The sequence below is a fragment of the Armigeres subalbatus genome, chromosome 2 (genome assembly GCF_024139115.2).
Source record: "Armigeres subalbatus isolate Guangzhou_Male chromosome 2, GZ_Asu_2, whole genome shotgun sequence".
Lineage (NCBI taxonomy): Eukaryota > Metazoa > Arthropoda > Insecta > Diptera > Culicidae > Armigeres > Armigeres subalbatus.
The window spans coordinates 256,003,848-256,023,142 of record NC_085140.1 but is presented as its reverse complement, the minus strand read 5'-3'; the positions used below and the strand labels follow the sequence as shown (position 1 = coordinate 256,023,142).

General features: G+C 38.8%; 1 protein-coding gene across 1 annotated transcript in view; it reads left to right on the top strand.

The window, feature by feature from the left end:
• The window catches only part of LOC134212107 (carbonic anhydrase), an 83,330-nt gene that overhangs the window by 47,919 nt on the left and 16,116 nt on the right, over positions 1 to 19,295 (top strand). Inside the window, exon 2 of the mRNA XM_062689650.1 lies at positions 18,664 to 19,079. Coding sequence (XP_062545634.1) covers positions 18,664 to 19,079 — 416 coding nt within the window. The remainder of the gene's footprint in view (positions 1 to 18,663; positions 19,080 to 19,295) is intronic.

Genomic DNA, 19,295 nt, shown 5'->3' with positions numbered 1-19,295 from the left:
GATGAAAAGCATCACTACCAATGCGAATATTCCGCCGCCTGACCTTATACACTCGAATCAACACTATACGAAGCATGACTGTGTTAAATATTTTGATGCGCAGTCCAGTGTACTATATTCACGAAAAGATACGCCCAGGTGGTATCATTCGGTGGGCGTTTCAGCGACACTGATGCTGCTATCTTACAAGTGGCATTGTAAACAAGATCTTCCTGCTATTAAGTTTATTATGATTTCTACTTCTGCCTATTATGAACTTGAGAGAGTTATGACTAGCGAAGATAACACACAGTTCTGAGCAGGGGAAAATCCACATAGCCTTAAAGACGCTATTTTTTATTACTAAATTAAAAAAAAACAAAATGATGATTGTTTGGTGAATTTCGGTAAAACCGTATACGTGCAAGTGCTCATGGTATGCTTATCAACGAATAAATGTTAGATCTCGAACTAAATGTGGACTTTAGTACCTTAGAAGTTGGAACTTAGTAAGGGTGAAAAACAAATCTAAGAAATGTGAAGTTATTTAAGCAATGTGGACGATAACTGAAGACTGCTCTAACTTACTCTGAAAACTATTGTTTGGTAGGAAGCTTTTAACATGGGTTTTAACGAAAACGGAAAAAGCTAGATTTGTATACACATATTGTATGAGACATTACAATTATGCAAACTTTTCTTGCAATATTTGTTTGTGAACTTACATTTGTTGTATAAGAATCTAACAATTTCGCATATGCCCAGTTCGTATACAGAGTTTGGCAGGTTCTTATACAGAACTGTTACAAAATTTGTAATATATTCAAATAACTTGCCAGTTGAGTTGCTCTGATTTTTTGCTGAATTTTCAATGTCAATTAAGGGAAATATTGAATTTATTTTATGTCCGAAAGCTCTTGGAAGGTACGAGGGGGGGCTGAAAAAAACAAGAAAATAAAAAAAAAAAGTCCAAAATGCAATTATTCCATAGAAAATTTGTAGTGATGAACTTTTTTTTTTTTTTTTATCTTTATTAAGGAGACTTGCAGCCCCAGGCTGGCTTGCCTCCGGGTGATGAACTTCTCCCACACTGAAAAAACGCTATAAGTAATAGAGATTTCAAAAAAGTGATTTTTTAAAATTTTAATGGAAAATGATAGCAATGAATGTTTATAGAAAGCAAAAAATATGAATATTTGTAACATATTTGTCCAGTAGTGAATTTCAAAACAAACTTCATATATCTAATTAAAAAATACTGGAACTTGTTTGTGTAAAAATTTTAGTTTTTCTTTTTGGAAAAATGCTGTTTTGAAAATTGCTGGAGTCTGAAGATGGCTCTTTTATGAAGTTCTTGCACAGGTTCGGAATTTCAGACATCCCGGACTATACGAAATCATAGGTAAAGTCTGAAGTAGAATCGGTGGAGCACGTCATAATAGCATGCCCACGTTCCTAAAATTATTGGAATGCCATACTACTTGTTGGCGGCATATATACGATCTCGGACAAACCCGTAGAGAGGGTGCAATCAGCATTCGGTATCCAGTTCTGAGGCCACTAGGCCTGAGCTGTAAAACGCATACATCGGTTGATGAATACTTGCAAATCTCTTCCATCTCTTCTAATACGCGCCAAGTCTTACTGGCGTATAACTCAAATTTCATCTTAGAGTACTTCACCACAAATATCTTTATTTCTTTATTTGTAGCAGGGAAAAGCCCGTTTAAGTAGAACTATTAATGGAATCTTTTTTAAACGGGCGCAAAACCTTCTCATCTGCGGGGCAATCAATTCTCGATTGCAGAAAATCTGAAACCAAAAACGCCTTAGATACGTCCCGGCGTTCACTCAACAGATCTAAGCCAATAGGTTGGCAGCGTGCTAAGTCAGTTGAGACGAGAGTCTAACAACACACTCAAATCTTTAACAACAAATTTTCGTCTAATAGCTGTAGATCCGATTTTGTAGCAAAAGTCAATCACAGAGCGCTTACGGGCAAATGGAATTACAGCACATTCGGCGTTGAGGACCATGCGATTAGTATCACACCATTTGACGAAGGTTTCGAGCTGACGTTGCAAAAATAGAACATCCTGATCATCATTAACTGTCCAGTATAATTTAAAATTATCGGAGAAAGAAAGCTTGAAAGATTCGAGTATGAGATTCACATCATTTAGATACACTAGAAATATCGAAGAACCTAAGTGACTTTCAGGTACACCTGAGGTAACATCGAAATATTGCAAGGTAGAGTCTCCAATGCTGATGGCCATTTCACCAGTTAGATAGGATTCAAGCAAGAACAGTAATGATCCGGAAAAACTAGCAACCCTATAACCAGAGACCGGCGGTGTGCTAAACTGCCGAAATGGCAACGTGTGAAATTGCATGAAATCGTAAAAATAATACTGGCAGCACTTGAACTTTTTGATTGCTACAGTATACCCCCGCTGATCCGACAAAAGTATGGCCGGACTATCGGGGTTTCTCTCGTTAATCCGACTGTCAAATCCATTATTATTTATTTATTCAGACTAAGGCCGAAGTGGCCTGTGCGGTATATAAGAGTCTTCTCCATTCGGCTCGGTCCATGGCTACACGTCGCCAACCACGCAGTCTACGGAGGGTCCGCAAGTCATCTTCCACCTGATCGATCCACCTTGCCCGCTGCGCACCTCGCCTTCTTGTGCCCGTCGGATCATTGTCGAGAACCATTTTCACCGGGTTACTGTCCGACATTCTGGCTACGTGCCCGGCCCATCGCAGTCGTCCGATTTTCGCGGTGTGAACGATGGATGGTTCTCCCAACAGCTGATGCAATTCGTGGTTCATTCGCCTCCTCCACGTACCGTCCGCCATCTGCACCCCACCATAGATGGTACGCAGCACTTTCCTTTCGAAAACTCCAAGTGCGCGTTGGTCCTCCACGAGCATCGTCCAGGTCTCGTGTCCGTAAAGGACTACCGGTCTAATTAGCGTTTTGTAGATTGTCAGTTTGGTACGGCGGCGAACTCTATTCGATCGGAGCGTCTTGCGGAGTCCAAAGTACGTACGATTTCCAGCCACTATGCGTCTCCGAATTTCTCTGCCGGTGTCATTTTCGGCAGTCACCAGTGAGCCCAAGTACACAAATTCTTCTACCACCTCGATTTCGTCACCACCGATGCAAACTCGCGGTGGGTGGCTCACATTGTCTTCTCTTGAACCTCTTCCTATCATGTACTTCGTCTTCGACGTGTTGATGACTAGTCCGATCCGCTTAGCTTCCCTCTTCAGTCTGATGTAGGCTTCCTCCATCTTCTCAAAGTTACGTGCCATAATATCTATGTCGTCGGCGAAACCAAATAGCTGGACGGACTTATTGAAAATTGTACCACTCGTGTTAATCCCTGCTCTTCGTATTACCCCTTCCAAAGCGATGTTGAATAGCAAACACGAAAGACCATCACCTTGCCGTAACCCTCTGCGGGTTTCGAAGGGACTCGAGAATGCCCCTGAAACTCGAACTACGCACATCACCCGATCCATCGTCGCTTTAATCAATCGTGTCAGTTTATCCGGAAAACCGTGTTCGTGCATTAGCTGCCATAGCTGGTCCCGATCGATTGTATCATATGCGGCTTTGAAGTCGATGAATAGATGATGTGTGGGCACGTTGTATTCGCGGCATTTCTGCAGTACTTGGCGAATGGCAAACACCTGGTCCGTGGTGGAGCGTTCGCCCATAAAACCCGCCTGGTACTGCCCCACGAACTCCCTTGCAGTTGGTGCTAGTCGACGGCATAAAATTTGGGAGAGTACCTTGTAGGCGGCGTTCAGCAATGTGATTGCGCGGTAGTTGCTACAATCCAGCTTATCGCCCTTTTGTAGATGGGACACGACACCTTCCATCCACTCCTGCGGCAAAACTTCCTCCTCCCAAATCTTGGTAATGACCCAGTGCAGCGCTCTAGCCAGTGCCTCACCACCGTGTTTAAATAGCTCTCCTGGTAGTTGGTCAACCCCAGGGGCTTTGTTGTTCTTCAGCCGGCCAATCTCCTCCTGGATTTCCTGGAGATCCGGAGCCGGTAGAATTCTATCCTGCGCGCGTTCTCCCAGGTCCATCACCATACCGCCATCTTCGTCTGCCACATCGCCATTCAGGTGTTCTTCGTAGTGCTGCCGCCACCTTTGGATCACCTCACGCTCGTTCGTAAGAAGGTTCCCGTTTATGTCCTTACACATATCAGGCTGTGGCACGTGACCCTTACGTGAACGGTTTAACTTCTCATAGAACTTTCGTGTGTTATTAGCGCGGTACAGTTGCTCCGTTTCTTCACGGTCTCGATCTTCCTGCTGGCGCTTTTTCCTCCGGAAAATCGAGTTTTGTCTGTTCCGCGCCTGTTTATATCGTGCTTCGTTCGCCCTCGTGCGGTGTTGCAGCAATCTCGCCCATGCTGCATTCTTCTCTTCCACTAACTGCTCACATTCGCCGTCATACCAGTCGTTTCTCTGATCCGGGAGCACCGTGCCAAGTGCAGCGGTTGCGGTGCTACCAATGGCGGATCGAATATCTCTCCAGCCATCTTCAAGAGACGCTGCGCCTAGCTGCTCTTCCGTTGGAAGTGCCACTTCCAGCTGCTGCGCGTATTCTTGGGCTAGTCTACCGTCTTGTAGCCGCCCAATGTTAAGCCGCGGCGTCCGACTTCGACGCGTGTTGTATACCGTCGAGAGTTTTGAGCGCAGGCATACTGCAACGAGGTAGTGGTCGGATTCAATATTCGCACTGCGGTAAGTGCGGACGTTCGTGATGTCGGAGAAGAATTTACCGTCGATTAGAACGTGGTCGATTTGGTTTTCCGTTTCTTGGTTAGGTGATCTCCATGTGGCCTTGTGGATATTTTTGCGGGGAAAGAAGGTGCTTCGGACTACCATTCCGCGGGAGGCTGCGAAGTTTATGCATCGTTGGCCGTTGTCATTCGATACGGTGTGCAGACTATCCGGTTCGATGACCGGTCTATACTGTCAAATCCATACAAAATCCATATAAAAATCACAGCACAAATTTGAAAACTGACAGCATAATGTGTTTAGATGGGTGTTAGTACTTTTTAATCCGCAAAATTCCGAATTAGCGAGATCCGGACTAACGAGTCGTCGGACTAGCGAGGTCCGGATAAGCGGATGAACCGCTTTTGACAGCTCGATTGGAAACAAGATGGCGTCTTCACCGTTCTCTTATTCTAGTATTTCTAGGAAAACCTGAGCGATTAAACTTAGCAATCGTAATCCTATGAATGATTTTTTCACACATTATTTCCAATTATGTTTTTTATATAAACATGTATTGCCCATGATCGCATATTTGTAATATTTGCATTTTGGTTGATTTTGTAAATCGTTTGTCAGTTCTTCCCACAAACTCAATAATTTCCAGCTTACCACAGATAAGCAAGATAGTAAAGCCTATTTCACTTTTGTGCTATTAGATGCAGTAAATTGAGCTAACGATTCACAGGCTTTCTACAAAATGAACAAAAATGCGAGTGTTACAAATATGCGATCATGGGCAGTGTAATCCTCAAAGGACCCTATAACTATACGTCATTTCTCTAAATCTAATATTGGTGGCGTGAGAGTCGAAATAGTGTCAAATGACATTAATGTCATGACATTCCGTGACATTTTTTAAATTTCGCTTTCATGGCTTAGACTTTGTATTTAGACCAATGATCTGTTCGACAAAGTTCTAGGATCTTTTAAGCATTGAATGTTAATCAAAAAATCCAAATTGTTAATAACTTCTGAAAAAAGTTATTGGCAAATTAGTAATTGCAATCCCACGACATTTTTGACATTTCCCGTCACTGGCTCAAAGATAAATTCTGAGCGATTTTAGACATTGTGGAGTAAAAACTGGTAGACTACTTGCTCAAACAATTTTGAAGTGGCGTATAGTGCGGCTACACCACGATAAATGCTTACTTCACGTCTGTTTCCTTTTTTGAAAGGGAAAATGAAAGACTTCTTCCAATGCTCAGGAAAAATTCCGAGTTGAAGCGATGCGTTGAAGTAACTAGCTAGAGGAACGGATAGGCTACTGAGACATTTTTTCAAGACGAACGCAGGGATACTATTTGGTCCACATCTAGTTTAAGCTTTTACGGTAGAGCAAATATTCACTACTGTGGTGTCTGCATCGACGAATGGGGTGGTCTCTATGTTCTATGTTGATCTTGGTTCGCCGCCGAGTTCTTTGGCTGGCTTTGGTTTTCGACCTTCTCCACTGTTTACCCGGCTACCGTGGAGTTGAAGTTATTCACATATTGCGGTCGGTCACATATTGCAAGGGAGCTTAGACGGAATCAGTAAGCAAGAGTCCCCTTAATATTCGTGACCTGATAGGCTATAGAATATGTGTGCCGATAGAGAAATACGCTCATATTTTGATTAAAATACTCTTGGTGACTAATTTATGGTCTATAAATGCTATATTTCGTACCAAGAATGTGATGCATAATATTGAACATTATAAAATAAATAAATGTAAATAAATAAAAAATCCTTCAAAAAAAAATTTCATCCTCCCAATATTTTTGGAAAATTGTAGGGGTAGGCTGACATAATAGGGTATCCAATCATGGTTTGAACCAAATGGCGGGTTTCAGATGAGCCGTCAAAACAAAGTTGATTTATTTCATTAAAGGGACATGTTAGAACTGCGATTTCTATTTTATATGGAAGCTTAGTTCATTATCTTTCTAAAAACATCCTGGGTGCACATAATTATGCTTAGTTTCATTGAAAAAACTTAATAATTACATAACTTTGATTCGTACCATGGTTTGAACTACACTGTTCATGGTTTGAACTAAAATCGTACCATGGTTTGAACTACTGCAGCAGCCAGCAGCTCCTAAATATAATACTAATCACATGCATGAAACGCTGAGGAAATCTATAGAAAAGCAAATTTGTTTTACTATTCATCTTCTCGCATTAGATTAGTTACTCGAAACGAGTGAAAATCGTCTAAAGTATCGATATGAAAATTGCGATTTTTCATATTGGAAATGTAAACAAAATGCTCCAGCTAGGCGCATGCAGCGCTCCTAGCGGACAGCAGCAGAACATGACTGCATTTACAAGTTCAAACCATGGTACGAATTTAGTTCAAACCATGATCAGTTTTTACCTTGTATAAATGTTACTATTTTAACAATTTAAAACTGTTTCCTCATTGTATGATGATGTCAATCGATTACAGACAAAAATAGCGTTCTTTTGATATATTGATCTCACTCCTGTGTCATAAAATGCGTCCTTTACGAGCTTTTTGAAATTATGCCACTGGTGGGGGGAATTTAGCGAGAATTCAGGACGTTTTTAAATCGCTTTATTTTATTACTTAAACAATATGTACAAATGTTTAAATAAACTCTATCACTTCCAGTATACCTAAATATGCCATTCATACTGTTTTAGGTTTATTTCCTGCCAATGAGATGGTAATTTCTACTGATTTCAAAATGGTTCAAACCATGATACGCTTTTCACTAGTTCAAACCATGATTGGATACCCTAATAGTTTGTGCAACTAGTTGCAAAAAGATGTTTTTTTTTCAGCACAAGTTGTCCGTTCATGCGATAAATATGAAAATGATAAATACTACTGTGCTGTAAAAATCGAGTATTACAACGAGTTGCACACGTTATTTTTTGCAATGATGAAAAATGGGCTTTAATATGATAAATCGGTACCCAAATTGTACAGTCTAATTTATTCCACATGATGATTCTTGCCAATGAATTAAGTTTCTGCAGAAAATAATCTGATTCCATCTTATTGAGCAACATTACATAGCTTGACAAGCCATGAAGCGATAGATGTGCTTGCCTTTGGAAAATGTTGATGTCATGCCCATCAAACTATTTCATTTAGGACAAGAAGACTAAAATATAAGAGACCTTTTTGAACGATTTTGCTCTACGACCTCCAGACTGCCGGTGAGAGCGATGACTCATTCTCACCCACCAGACCCATTGTCACCCCCGATGGCGGTATGAAAAAGTAGGCCGTTTTATCACTCATAGACGAACTGTAAGCCAGGTATTATGATCAGGAATGAATTATTGGCAGTGGCTGATTTTCTACTTGCCGCTTCCACATCCAGGCGCTATCGTATATGCGCAAGTAGCCAGCATGAGTTAACCGCCAGATATTTGTATGGCGAAAGACATCTAACGCGGGTTATCTCAAAATTAGGAACTTTTGATACCGGTTATGAAGGATGGTGTCCGCTACTACGCCTACCAAATATTTTTGCAATTAAGGTGCGTAATTTTGATAATTCGAAACATAAATCGCTATACTGATTTCAGAAAGGTAACTCCTAGTGTTCCGCTGTAAGCACGCTCAAAGCTCAAAGGCGATTCATAGCAAAAAAATAAATTTAATATTTGTATCGGCCTCATTAAATTTATTGCTACACCAATTTTTGTGCGACGGCGTTGGTTTTCTTCACATTGTATTTTAATGTAATTTCAACCTTGATATTTTATTTCAACTGTCAAATTTGCATACTCTTGATCTGATTTTCAAACAGTTGATCTCAAGACGATTAGTGTGTAAATCTTGCAAATTGGCCCATCCGCTCGTGAGTTATATTGTCTCAAAGGAGATGCAATCTCATTTTTATATTTAGAAAATAGAGAGAAGCTATAGAGCATGAGCATGAGCATGAGCATGAGCATGATTGACCGCCCACGGTTGCTCCTCCGTTATTGCCAGGTCAGCTGTAATTACACAGAGAACCAACAGATAAAGTTTGGGACTAACATCATCCACAATGTGTAAGAACTGGTGACCCAAAAATAAGCAATACCAGCGCCGGCCGTGTCCGAATGCAGATCAATTGAGGAATGGGTAGGAGAATGTTGACATGATTCTCGCTTTGATAGAAGCCGACGAGTCATCTGCACTTCCACGAGAAATCACTGGGATGTTGGATATATGGGGTAGGGAGTGTGGCAGGGTTCGTTTTGGTAAACGGTATGCCGTGTATAGCGTGTAGTTTGATCGATGAAAACAAAACTAATAATTTTAATTTAAGGCCGCGCAAAGCAGAACAAAATTTCGGTGATCGGCTGATCGTTCTGCTTACCGCACAAAGCAAAACAAAGTTTCGATGACCGGCCGATCGTTCTGCTTCCTGAAGAAAACATGTCTGGACGCGATCTAAACTTTAACTTTCTAATTAATTTACACACCCGCACTACGCAGAACAAAATTTCGGTGACCGGCCGATTGTTCTGCTTACCGCACAAAGCAAAACACAATTTTGATGACCGGCTGATCGTTCTGCTTAATGAAGAAAACATGGACGCGATCTACGATCGTTATACATAACGTACACAAACAAAAATGCACTGATTGTTTCACTTTCTTATTAATTTACCCACCCGCACAACAGAACCGGACATGTAGATAATCGCGCGATCACCCTATGTCCAACACAAAGCATAAAAAAACTGATTGTTTTATTTTTTAATATTCTTTCCTCACCAATCTGACTATAAATTAAAAGGTGTTCCCTTAGCTTAGCTTAGCTTAGCTTAGACTGACTGTACATATCAATGGTTGCTACTCTGTGATTGATCAGAACTGGTGCAAATTGCACTACGATCCAAGTGAATAGTGGTTGGGGTTTACCATCTATTCTCGAAGTGCACGTTTCAGCAGCTCTCAAATGTTGATCAATAACGGCGCCGGCCAAGTCCTTACAGTCAGTTGGGGAAGGGAAGGAATGTTAGTGTGTGGTTATTGTTGCTACTAGAGACCGAGAATACCTCTGCATCTCCACAATTACCACGGGAAGGAAGTTGTGTTACTTGGGTGGGGTAATCAGTAACATAGATCGGGATGCACCATGGCAAGTGATGTGACTATGCAACTTCTATACTACAGTATTAGCATTTCCTTGATTTATTCAATTGTTTATCCTTCGCGAGAATAAACAATCAATCGCTCAAAATGAGCGATTGTTCATTTGAATTTCGGATGAGGCGCCCGCTGCATCATTTCTTCAACGCAAGGAAAGTAAAAAAGAAACGGGATTTAAATTGAAAATAAAGTAATAATCACGACTGTTCAACCAAATTGATAGTAATCGGAAAGCTAATTATGTTATCTCTATTTGACGTTAAATAAGAATGTTCAGCCAGACATATTTTGTTAATTTACGTTTATTTTACAAGTCGTTTATTTTACATGTCGTTTATTTTGCATTACTTTCGCGCGTGTGTTTGTCGCTTGTCGTGACCAGTATACCGTAATCAGGATCTCACTGGTATTAATCCTGATGTGCCGGTTGGCACTCGTGTTGGGCTTGTGCGCTTTGAGCGGCACACGGTCGCTTTTCAGTCAATATAAAGTCGTACATGGTGCAATACAAGATGCTAAATTGGAGACGATATAGATACACGATATACATACATGTTGTATGGAGAAGCACCTATATCGCCTCCACTTCAACAGCCTACACGACACCATATACTTTCATGTGTTGACTGGGTTTGATAGGGCCTGCCTATAGACACATGCAGCTTTTTGCAGAGGTTCAACAGAGCCCACTGTCAAACCCCACCACATCCTAGACAGGCCCCCTAACTCGCAGTGGCCATGGGGAGGGGTCGTCAAGCCCTTGGACATAGTCCCTGCTGCCCCTGACTATAAATTAAAAGGTGTTCCCGAATAAAAAGGTCCAATAGAATTACAATAGAAATTATTGCAACGATACGATACATTTAATTGTAATTACAATAAACTCTATTGCTGCCCACAATTGAATAACAATCAAGAATACTGTTTTCCACCATAAATCCTAATGTAAATGGCAGTTTTACAATAGAAAATAGGAGTTGTTGGTTACCGTAACAATAAAAAAATCGTTTTTTTTTCTCGAATAAATTTTTGCCGCTACAATAGAATTTATTGTACGTTTATGGGAACAACAATAAGAGTATTTACAATGTACTATGTACAATGTATTTTCTATTCGGGTTGGCTCTCTTTCACGTTGACCATAAAATTATTCTCATTAGTTTGCAGATATCTGACGAAATTTACAGATTGTATAACATCATAACTATTTGTACAATATTTTACTGATCTTCTGTGAATTCGAATTATGTTTACTTTTTTATCTATTGATATTATGTCTTAAATATTTCCAACATTACTGATTTTTCATTCATTGTGGAATATCAGATTTTTTTTCGTCGGGGAAGGTTAAATTTTTTCGATTCGATAGTTTACCAGCATATATTGTGGAAAAATACTAAACTACACATATTAAACAAATAAATTGTACAAAATAAATCGAGCAAAATCGTTAGTGTCGCAGAACAACTATATATTGCTCACTAATATAAAAAACAAATTTAAATTGCGAAATTATTTTAAAATTTTATCAGGCCGATACAAATATTTAAAAACTATTTTGTCTTCCCCTCCGATTTTATTGCCAAAAAATAATATTTTGAGGGGGCAACAAAATAAAATTCGGGTAATTTTGAGGATTTTCTTAACACTTTTTTTTAACGAATCCGAATAGTTTTATATGATTTTTTGCATTTTAATATTTATTTTTTATTAAGGTCAAGGGGGGACCTTTCGAAGACCAGTAGAACAAATTGTTGAATAAATATTTGTAAAGGCCTTATTAAAAAATTATAGACAGTAAGAGACGAACCAACCGAGGGCTACACTGCCACAATGCGAGAAAGCGACGCATGTGCCCAATTTTCAACATACATGTTTTCCATTTTTCTATTAAATAACTCGATGAGTACTACTTGATAACACCATTTTTTGCAAAATAACACAAACGCCACTTCTTATAAAAAAGCGCATATGTTATCAGTAAAAACTAAAATGCAAGAGGCACGTATGACGGGAAGCCAAAAAACATATTTTTTTCGTTACTGTTATACTTGTTGTAATTTGACTTATTCGTTAGAAGAGGTACTAATTGAACTCTTAGAATTATTATCTGATCGCGATTCAAAGCTACTCATAGTTTAACGGGGATTACGTTCTCATTTTTCAGGATTATGTGTTTTAATACGGTTCAGTAGAAGTGGAACTAAAACGTTTAAAGTATATATTGCCATAGTTGATTTATGGCTCACGTAAAAAACCTGGATAGTCCAACGTATCGGTTTTTAAATTTTTATATGGTGCAGAATATTTTAAGAAAAACCAACAATATTCCATGGAATCGATTTCCATCTAAAATGAACGATGCTGGATATATAATATGCATCACTAAAAATGATATTCAAAATATACCAATATGTTCCACTAAAATTGTTACACTCTTCTACCGTCGTCGGGGAATCGGTCAAATGGGGGTGAGAACAGTGACCCATGTTTCAATTACTTAGAAAGCTTGTAGAATGGATTGAATGTATCTGAGGGCAAAAAGACTAAAATATAAGAGACCTTAAAAGCGATGACCCATTCTCACCCCCAGACCCATTGTCACCCCCGACGGCGGTACACAAGATTAGTTCTTTTCTTCATTAACATGCACATATTTTTTCGAAAAATATCATTGAGGATAGGAACACCAAAAATGCACCAAAAACAGACTGAAAACACTCTACACTTCAAATAAATATTAAAGATATTTTAACCATTTTTTGTTCGGCGGTCAACAAATATTTACTGGCTTCAGGCGCCCTCAATTTTGAGACAAAACTTGGATTATTAGCCAAGAAAATGAAGTGGCACAAGCGGTGCTTTTCATAGAGATGAAAGAAAGTTTCAATATGAATAGAACTAGGAAAATGATTCGCGTCACGCTAGGATCTGTAGGGAACACTTTGTGGAACTAAACTACGCATCCATAAAATATCTGTAAAGTTACTTATCCTCTGGAGCAGCGCCGTTTTTGAGTAGTTCATAGTGAAATCGCACTTTCCTCTCCAGTTCTATACTCCAAGATGCTTCATTGGTGTTGTTAATGGAATAGCCTCCAAAGACCGCCGTGTTGCACTATTTCCATTATGACAAAATTCAGCTTATATTCACTCTTTTGCATTTTAATCTTTTTTTTTTTTCGCAAATAGAGAGAAGCTATAGAGAAGAAAAGCTAACGATGGTTTACTTAACAAAAACAACTAATCTATAAAAATCACCAAGAAATGCGATTTTTGTCAATAACAGGGTTGTTACGGAGATCCGCGCCAAATTCGCGCCGACTAAAATCAAATCCACGGCATTTCTGCGCGAAATGAAATCCATTCCGTGCAAAATTCGCCAACTAAACTAAATTTTTGACAAATACGCATGAAATATCAATTTTTGTTACCACAATTTACTGAATGTTTTCTCTTCAAATTAGTCTTTATGATATTACCTATTTTTTATATGATAACTTTGCACATATGTACCGCAAATTAAAAATAGGACAAAAAAAACACAGCTTTTCTCGATCCCCAAGATCGTATATGATGTTATATAAGATGCTAAAGTGGAAGCCATATAGGTACTTCTCCATACTACTTATACGTATATTGCCCTTTTGTGTTGCATCATAGGGCAAGTGTACCGGTTTTGGCCAACCATTAAAAAGACATATTTTCCAAAAACTGTCGAACAGTTTCAACAGCGAAGAAGCATAAGGGATATATCTCCTGTTAGAGCTAATAAGGAGTTATGCGAGAAACTTGCCAAAATTTTGGAAGGTCCGGAAATTTTTTTCGGGAATTTTATAGAACAATTTGCGGAAACTCAAAGTATCATAACTCCAACATTTCTCAACCGATCGTAGAGATCAGCATATCGTTGGAAAGAGGAAGAGTGTATCTTCAATTTGCAATAGTAAAAATAGAAGCAGCTATATTCAATTTGACTGCCATCTTGGATTTCTTTTTGAAAACTATTTTTCGCCAGGTTCGCAACCACCGATTTTGAATATTAATACATCGATGGAAAGCTTAGCTTATATTGTGCATTGTGTCAAAAAATCTCAGGTGTATGTTTTTTCTATAAAAAGTTATCCACTATTTACCAATACCAAAATTCTTGAATTATTTAATACAATAACTTGAAAACGGCTCCGTTATGCTCCAAACTTTTGAGCCCTTCAAATAAAATACTGTAGTAGATATGCTTTTAATTTTTGAAACATATTTGGCTTAGAATAGTGTATGAAATCAAGGAACTGACGTCCTAGTATCAAATTAACCAAAAAAATAATGTTCTTTGGTCAGATGGGCCTTCAAAAAATAATTTGGTAAATCGTACATAACTTTTGATAGAAAAAACATACACCTGAAATTTTTTGACACAATGTACAATATAAGCTAAGCCTTCCATCGATGTATTAATATTCGAAATCGGTGGTTGCAAACCTGGCGGAAAATTATTTTTCAAAAAGAAATCCAAGATGGCGGCCAAATTAAATATGGCTGCTTCTATTTTTACTATTGCAAATTGAGGATACACCCTTCCTCTTTCCAACGATATGCTGATCTTTACAATCGGTTGAGAAATGTTGGAGTTATGATACTTTTGGTGAGTCAAGAATTGACAAAAATCGAGGGGTCCATTAAAATGATTTCGTGTATAACTAACTAGGGGTTTATCTTTCTGAAGAATTTAACTCGGATGCTTAATATACTCGCCGAAAGCTTTCGAAAGAATATGAATTTAGGCATTTTTAAGAACCTCGTGCAAATAGTGGCCCGGTTTCAGCGAGAATTACTCACTCAGAGACTGAGTGAAATTGTATTGTCGTCTCTTTTTTCCCCACGGAAATGTTACTTAATTTTCGTAAAAAGTGGAACTCAAAATTTGAATAGTTCCACTTTTTACGAAAAATGAGTAAAATTTCCGTGAGAAAAAAAGAGACGCCAATACAATTTTACTCATTCTCTGAGTGATTTGAAACGGGCGTGTAGAAATTTCAGAAATTCCAACCAAATGTTTAGCCAAAATTTCTTTGGGAATCCCTGCAAAAAAAAAAAATTATCAAAATACATTCGGAAATTCCTCTATGCATTCCTACGGAAATCGCTTTGAAAATTTCTGCAGACATTCATTGGTGAAATCCTGCGGACAACCTTCCATTAATACTTCCGAGGCAGTATTTCTGCAGATTTTTTTTTATAATAAGGCCGATACAAATATTTCACAACAATTTTGTCCCCCCCCCCCTCCCTCGGATTTTTTTGCCAAAAAAATTTGGGGTTGTATACAAGACACGACCGCTCGACGTAAACTACGTAAAACCAAATATAGTACACTGAACAAATTATTCCGCTCTATATATCTCGGGTACTTATTCAAAAGGACGTATGTGATTTTGTAAACAAAGATTCAAACGTCGATTTGTCCAATCTGATGGCACTCCCACGTAAGTTTTTTTCCCAGTTTTCTTCGTAATTGTTCTAGGGGTATTTCTGCGAAAATGCCATCGGAGTTATCCGAAAATATCGCAAAAAATCCGTTTGAAATTTTTGCGTTTTTTCAGATACCTATTCAGCCGTAATCTTAAAAAGTGACGTATACGCCCTTTCCAAAAATGATTTTAGCGAGTAGTACTCATCGAGCTCTTTAACAGAAAAATAAAAAAATCAAGTACCGCCAACGGGGGTGTCATTGGGCCAAAATGTGGTATGCTCCAAGTAAATGTTACAAAGCTCTAGTAGTTAACATTGGAATCAAGTTTTAATTAGTTTGGTACAAGCTTGAATAATAAATTTACCGCTGTGTGGGGAAAAAATAATGAATTATGGAAATTCTTCAAAGTTATATGTTGTTCAAAATTGGCCCATTCTCACCCCGCACAGGGGGTGACATTGGGCCAAATGAAATAGTTCAGCGGTGACGATGAAACGATTCAATCGTTCATTCAAAATAATTGCCTACATTACGGCTCTTACCAACTATGTAAGGCAAATCAACTGAAGGCTTGGCCCAATCTCACCCCTTTTTTGCGTGCATTGCTCGTTGCTACGAAAAACCAGAACCGTTATATAAATATTGATAAAATTCGATAAAACAACAACAGATTATCGTAACATGATAACCAGGTATCCATCGATCTAAAAACTAGTTATGTAATAGATTTGTGGGGCATTACAGACAATATTTTAATACGGGTTTATTCGCTCAATAGTTTTACATTCATAAACATTTAGTGTGTAACCGACAGGCGAAATGACGTTAAACGGATAACGGCGTACTCGGTGAACCAACGTCGATTTAGGTAGGATGAAGTCAAATAAAGGGGCTGAGATCAGTCTTTATGTAAACTCCAACTAAGCTACACGTTGTTTTCATTTATCCCCTGAGTATTCATGCTGCACAGAGTGTAAAGTAAAGTTCTCCTAAAAGGACATAAAACATTCAAATTCCAAGCATTATCGTACGAGCACAATTAGTTCTTGGAATTTGTTTTGTGATTTCCTAGACGTGAATTTTAATATAATTTCGAACCGTTTAAAGTTTTCATCAAAATTCGTAACAGTTTCTGAGATATTAGGAGTTGAAACATTTTTCGTTTTTGGCCCAATCTTACCCCCTAGGCCCAATGTCACCCGAACGACGGTATGTTGTAATTTAATACGTCACGTCAGTATAGACGAATCCAAGTAAAAATAAGAAGAAGACACACGACGGTGTTAACTTTGACAGATCCTACAGCACAGCATAGGAAGATCATTTTAAAATGCTTATAATAAATTCTAGACAAATTGTAATTAAAATCTGATTGATGTACGATACGGAAAAAGTTCTGAATTACATATTTAGAAGCTTATCTCAATTTTTTGAATATTTTCCAAACATGTATCTATCATACAGTTCGGAACTTTTTCGTATCATACATCAATCAGATTTTAATTACAATTTGTCTAGAATTTATTATAAGCATTTTAAAATGATCTTCCTATGCTGTGCTGTAGGATCTGTCAAAGTTAACACCGTCGTGTGTCTTCTTCTTATTTTTACTTGGATTCGTCCATTGAACCTTTTAATTTTTTAACGAACTTCTGTAGAAGCACTCAATCAAATGAGGCATCGGCATCAAATCAATGTACATTTTGTTTTTTCATTTGCCTGCATGAACGCAATATAAAACGTTCATCACTATAGAAAAATTTCCAAAACTTTCGAAAAATGATATGATGTATCATGTTGTGTGGTTCATCGTAAAAGGATTAATCAATCAGAAATTGACAAATATCTCGGAATTACGAAATTGACGAGAAAAAAAAAGTTTGTTCAAAAACTTTAAGATAAACCTACAGACAGAGTATGATCTAAGACATCAACTTAGTTTCGATTGTTTTTTTTTAATCACAGCCTTCACAGCGATTCTCAAGACAGGGCGTTTCTTTAAAATTTAATTGAGGTTAATTCCGTAATTTGAACAGAGTTTTGGAAACTAAAAGCATCATTAATCTCTATTAACGTAAAATATTGGTAGTGCTTAAGAAGTTTTTTAGCGCTGACTACTCTTCATGATCAGAAAAAGCACTTCAGTTAAAAGCATATGATCCCTTGAATCTTCATTTAAGAACAGAACTGAATGCACTTCAAAACTGCATACCAAGCATAATTTTCATCCACTCGATGGTAGCGCCACTGTTTGTAATGCAATTAGGCACGGATCGCACCCACGATGTCAACGAGCGTCGCGCCATCAATTACGATTAAGGTGAATTGAGAAACGATCCAATGCTAACCTTTTCTCTTTTTTCCGTAGAAATCATATCTTTTGTTTAGCAACCATGGCAGAAAATACTTGTGTTGTGAGTGAGCACGCAAAATGACAATTTTCAAATATCATTATTATCATTGATCCAAAATATCAGTACGGTGAGAATGCTCACCTTAACCGATAGGCTGAGAAGCTTCGCACTGGATAATATGAACGATTACCTACCGTACATGCCCACATGCATAAGCCACGTGTGGGGGAACATTTACCCACTCACTGCTGGACACTTCATCATTATCGTCATCGACGAACAACGTGTGGAAGCAGGCACTAAAGCTTTCACTGGGAAATCATGTCCAGAACTAATTCTGACTATCAATGCTGGCAATGCAGTCATGAAACTGTGTTCTAGAGATTTGCTTAACTAGCTTTATTGTTGTTTAGCAAACAGTTAATAATGTTTACACAAACTTATATCACGAGAAACCAGTCAGCATGATTTATAGAAAATAATTTACGGTTTATTTACTGGCATACAATGTGGCTCACCTGTAGAACCAAATCTAAGTCACGATAACGTTGTTTGTATTACAATCACCGATATGGATCAAGTTGAAAGGGAAACTGGCTACTGGAGACAGATACCCTTTCAACAATATTTATCTAGGAAACAGTAATAGACATACCTTTATCAATTGAATCAAGTATTACTGGACGAATAGGACTAAGCTGTAAACAATTGAAAAACGTTTATCGAAGCTCCACATAATCAGTAATCACGTGCATAACCATCTGATTGGGCGACTTGCGACGAAGGTAAAAGTGATTGGCTGGCACGATATAGCCTCCAGCACATATGCAAGTACCACTATCTGCCTCCCGAACAGCAATGACAAAAACAACACCACGTTTACTCCCGTCATGATAGTAATGCATTACGATTTTTTCTTCTCCCCCTCCACAGGACCTCATGTCTGGCCGGAAATGTACCCACAGGCCGCCGGCAAACGTCAATCGCCGATAGACATTGTCACAGACAAAACGCAGCAGTCGAGCGACTTGAAGCAGAACCCGCTGCGCTGGACGTACGTCCCGGAGAACACACGCAGCCTGGTAAATCCGGGCTACTGCTGGCGCGTAGATGTCAACGGCAAGGGATCCCAGCTGACCGGCGGACCGCTGAACGACGAAATCTTCGTCCTGGAGCAGTTCCATGCACACTGGGGCTGCTCGGACCGTCGCGGCTCGGAGCATACGGTGGATGGAGTTTCCTATGCGGGCGAGCTGCATCTCGTTCACTGGAACCAGAGCAAGTACAAAAGCTTCGCCGAAGCTGCCGGACAACCCGATGGGCTGGCTGTGTTGGGAGTTTTTCTGCAGGTTTGTATTAGAAACTTAATATAGACGTTAGTTCTCCTTGTTAGGCGATTTTTATGGCTTTTGATTGAAAATTTGTTGCAATGTGAATATAACACGTGCAGCTTTAGAAAAATCAATGCACCATCGATTTGACACCAATTTTGACTTTGTTTTTTGTTCTACAAATCGTTTTAATCCGAAAACAAAGTATAAGATTGTCTTTCATATTCTATGTAC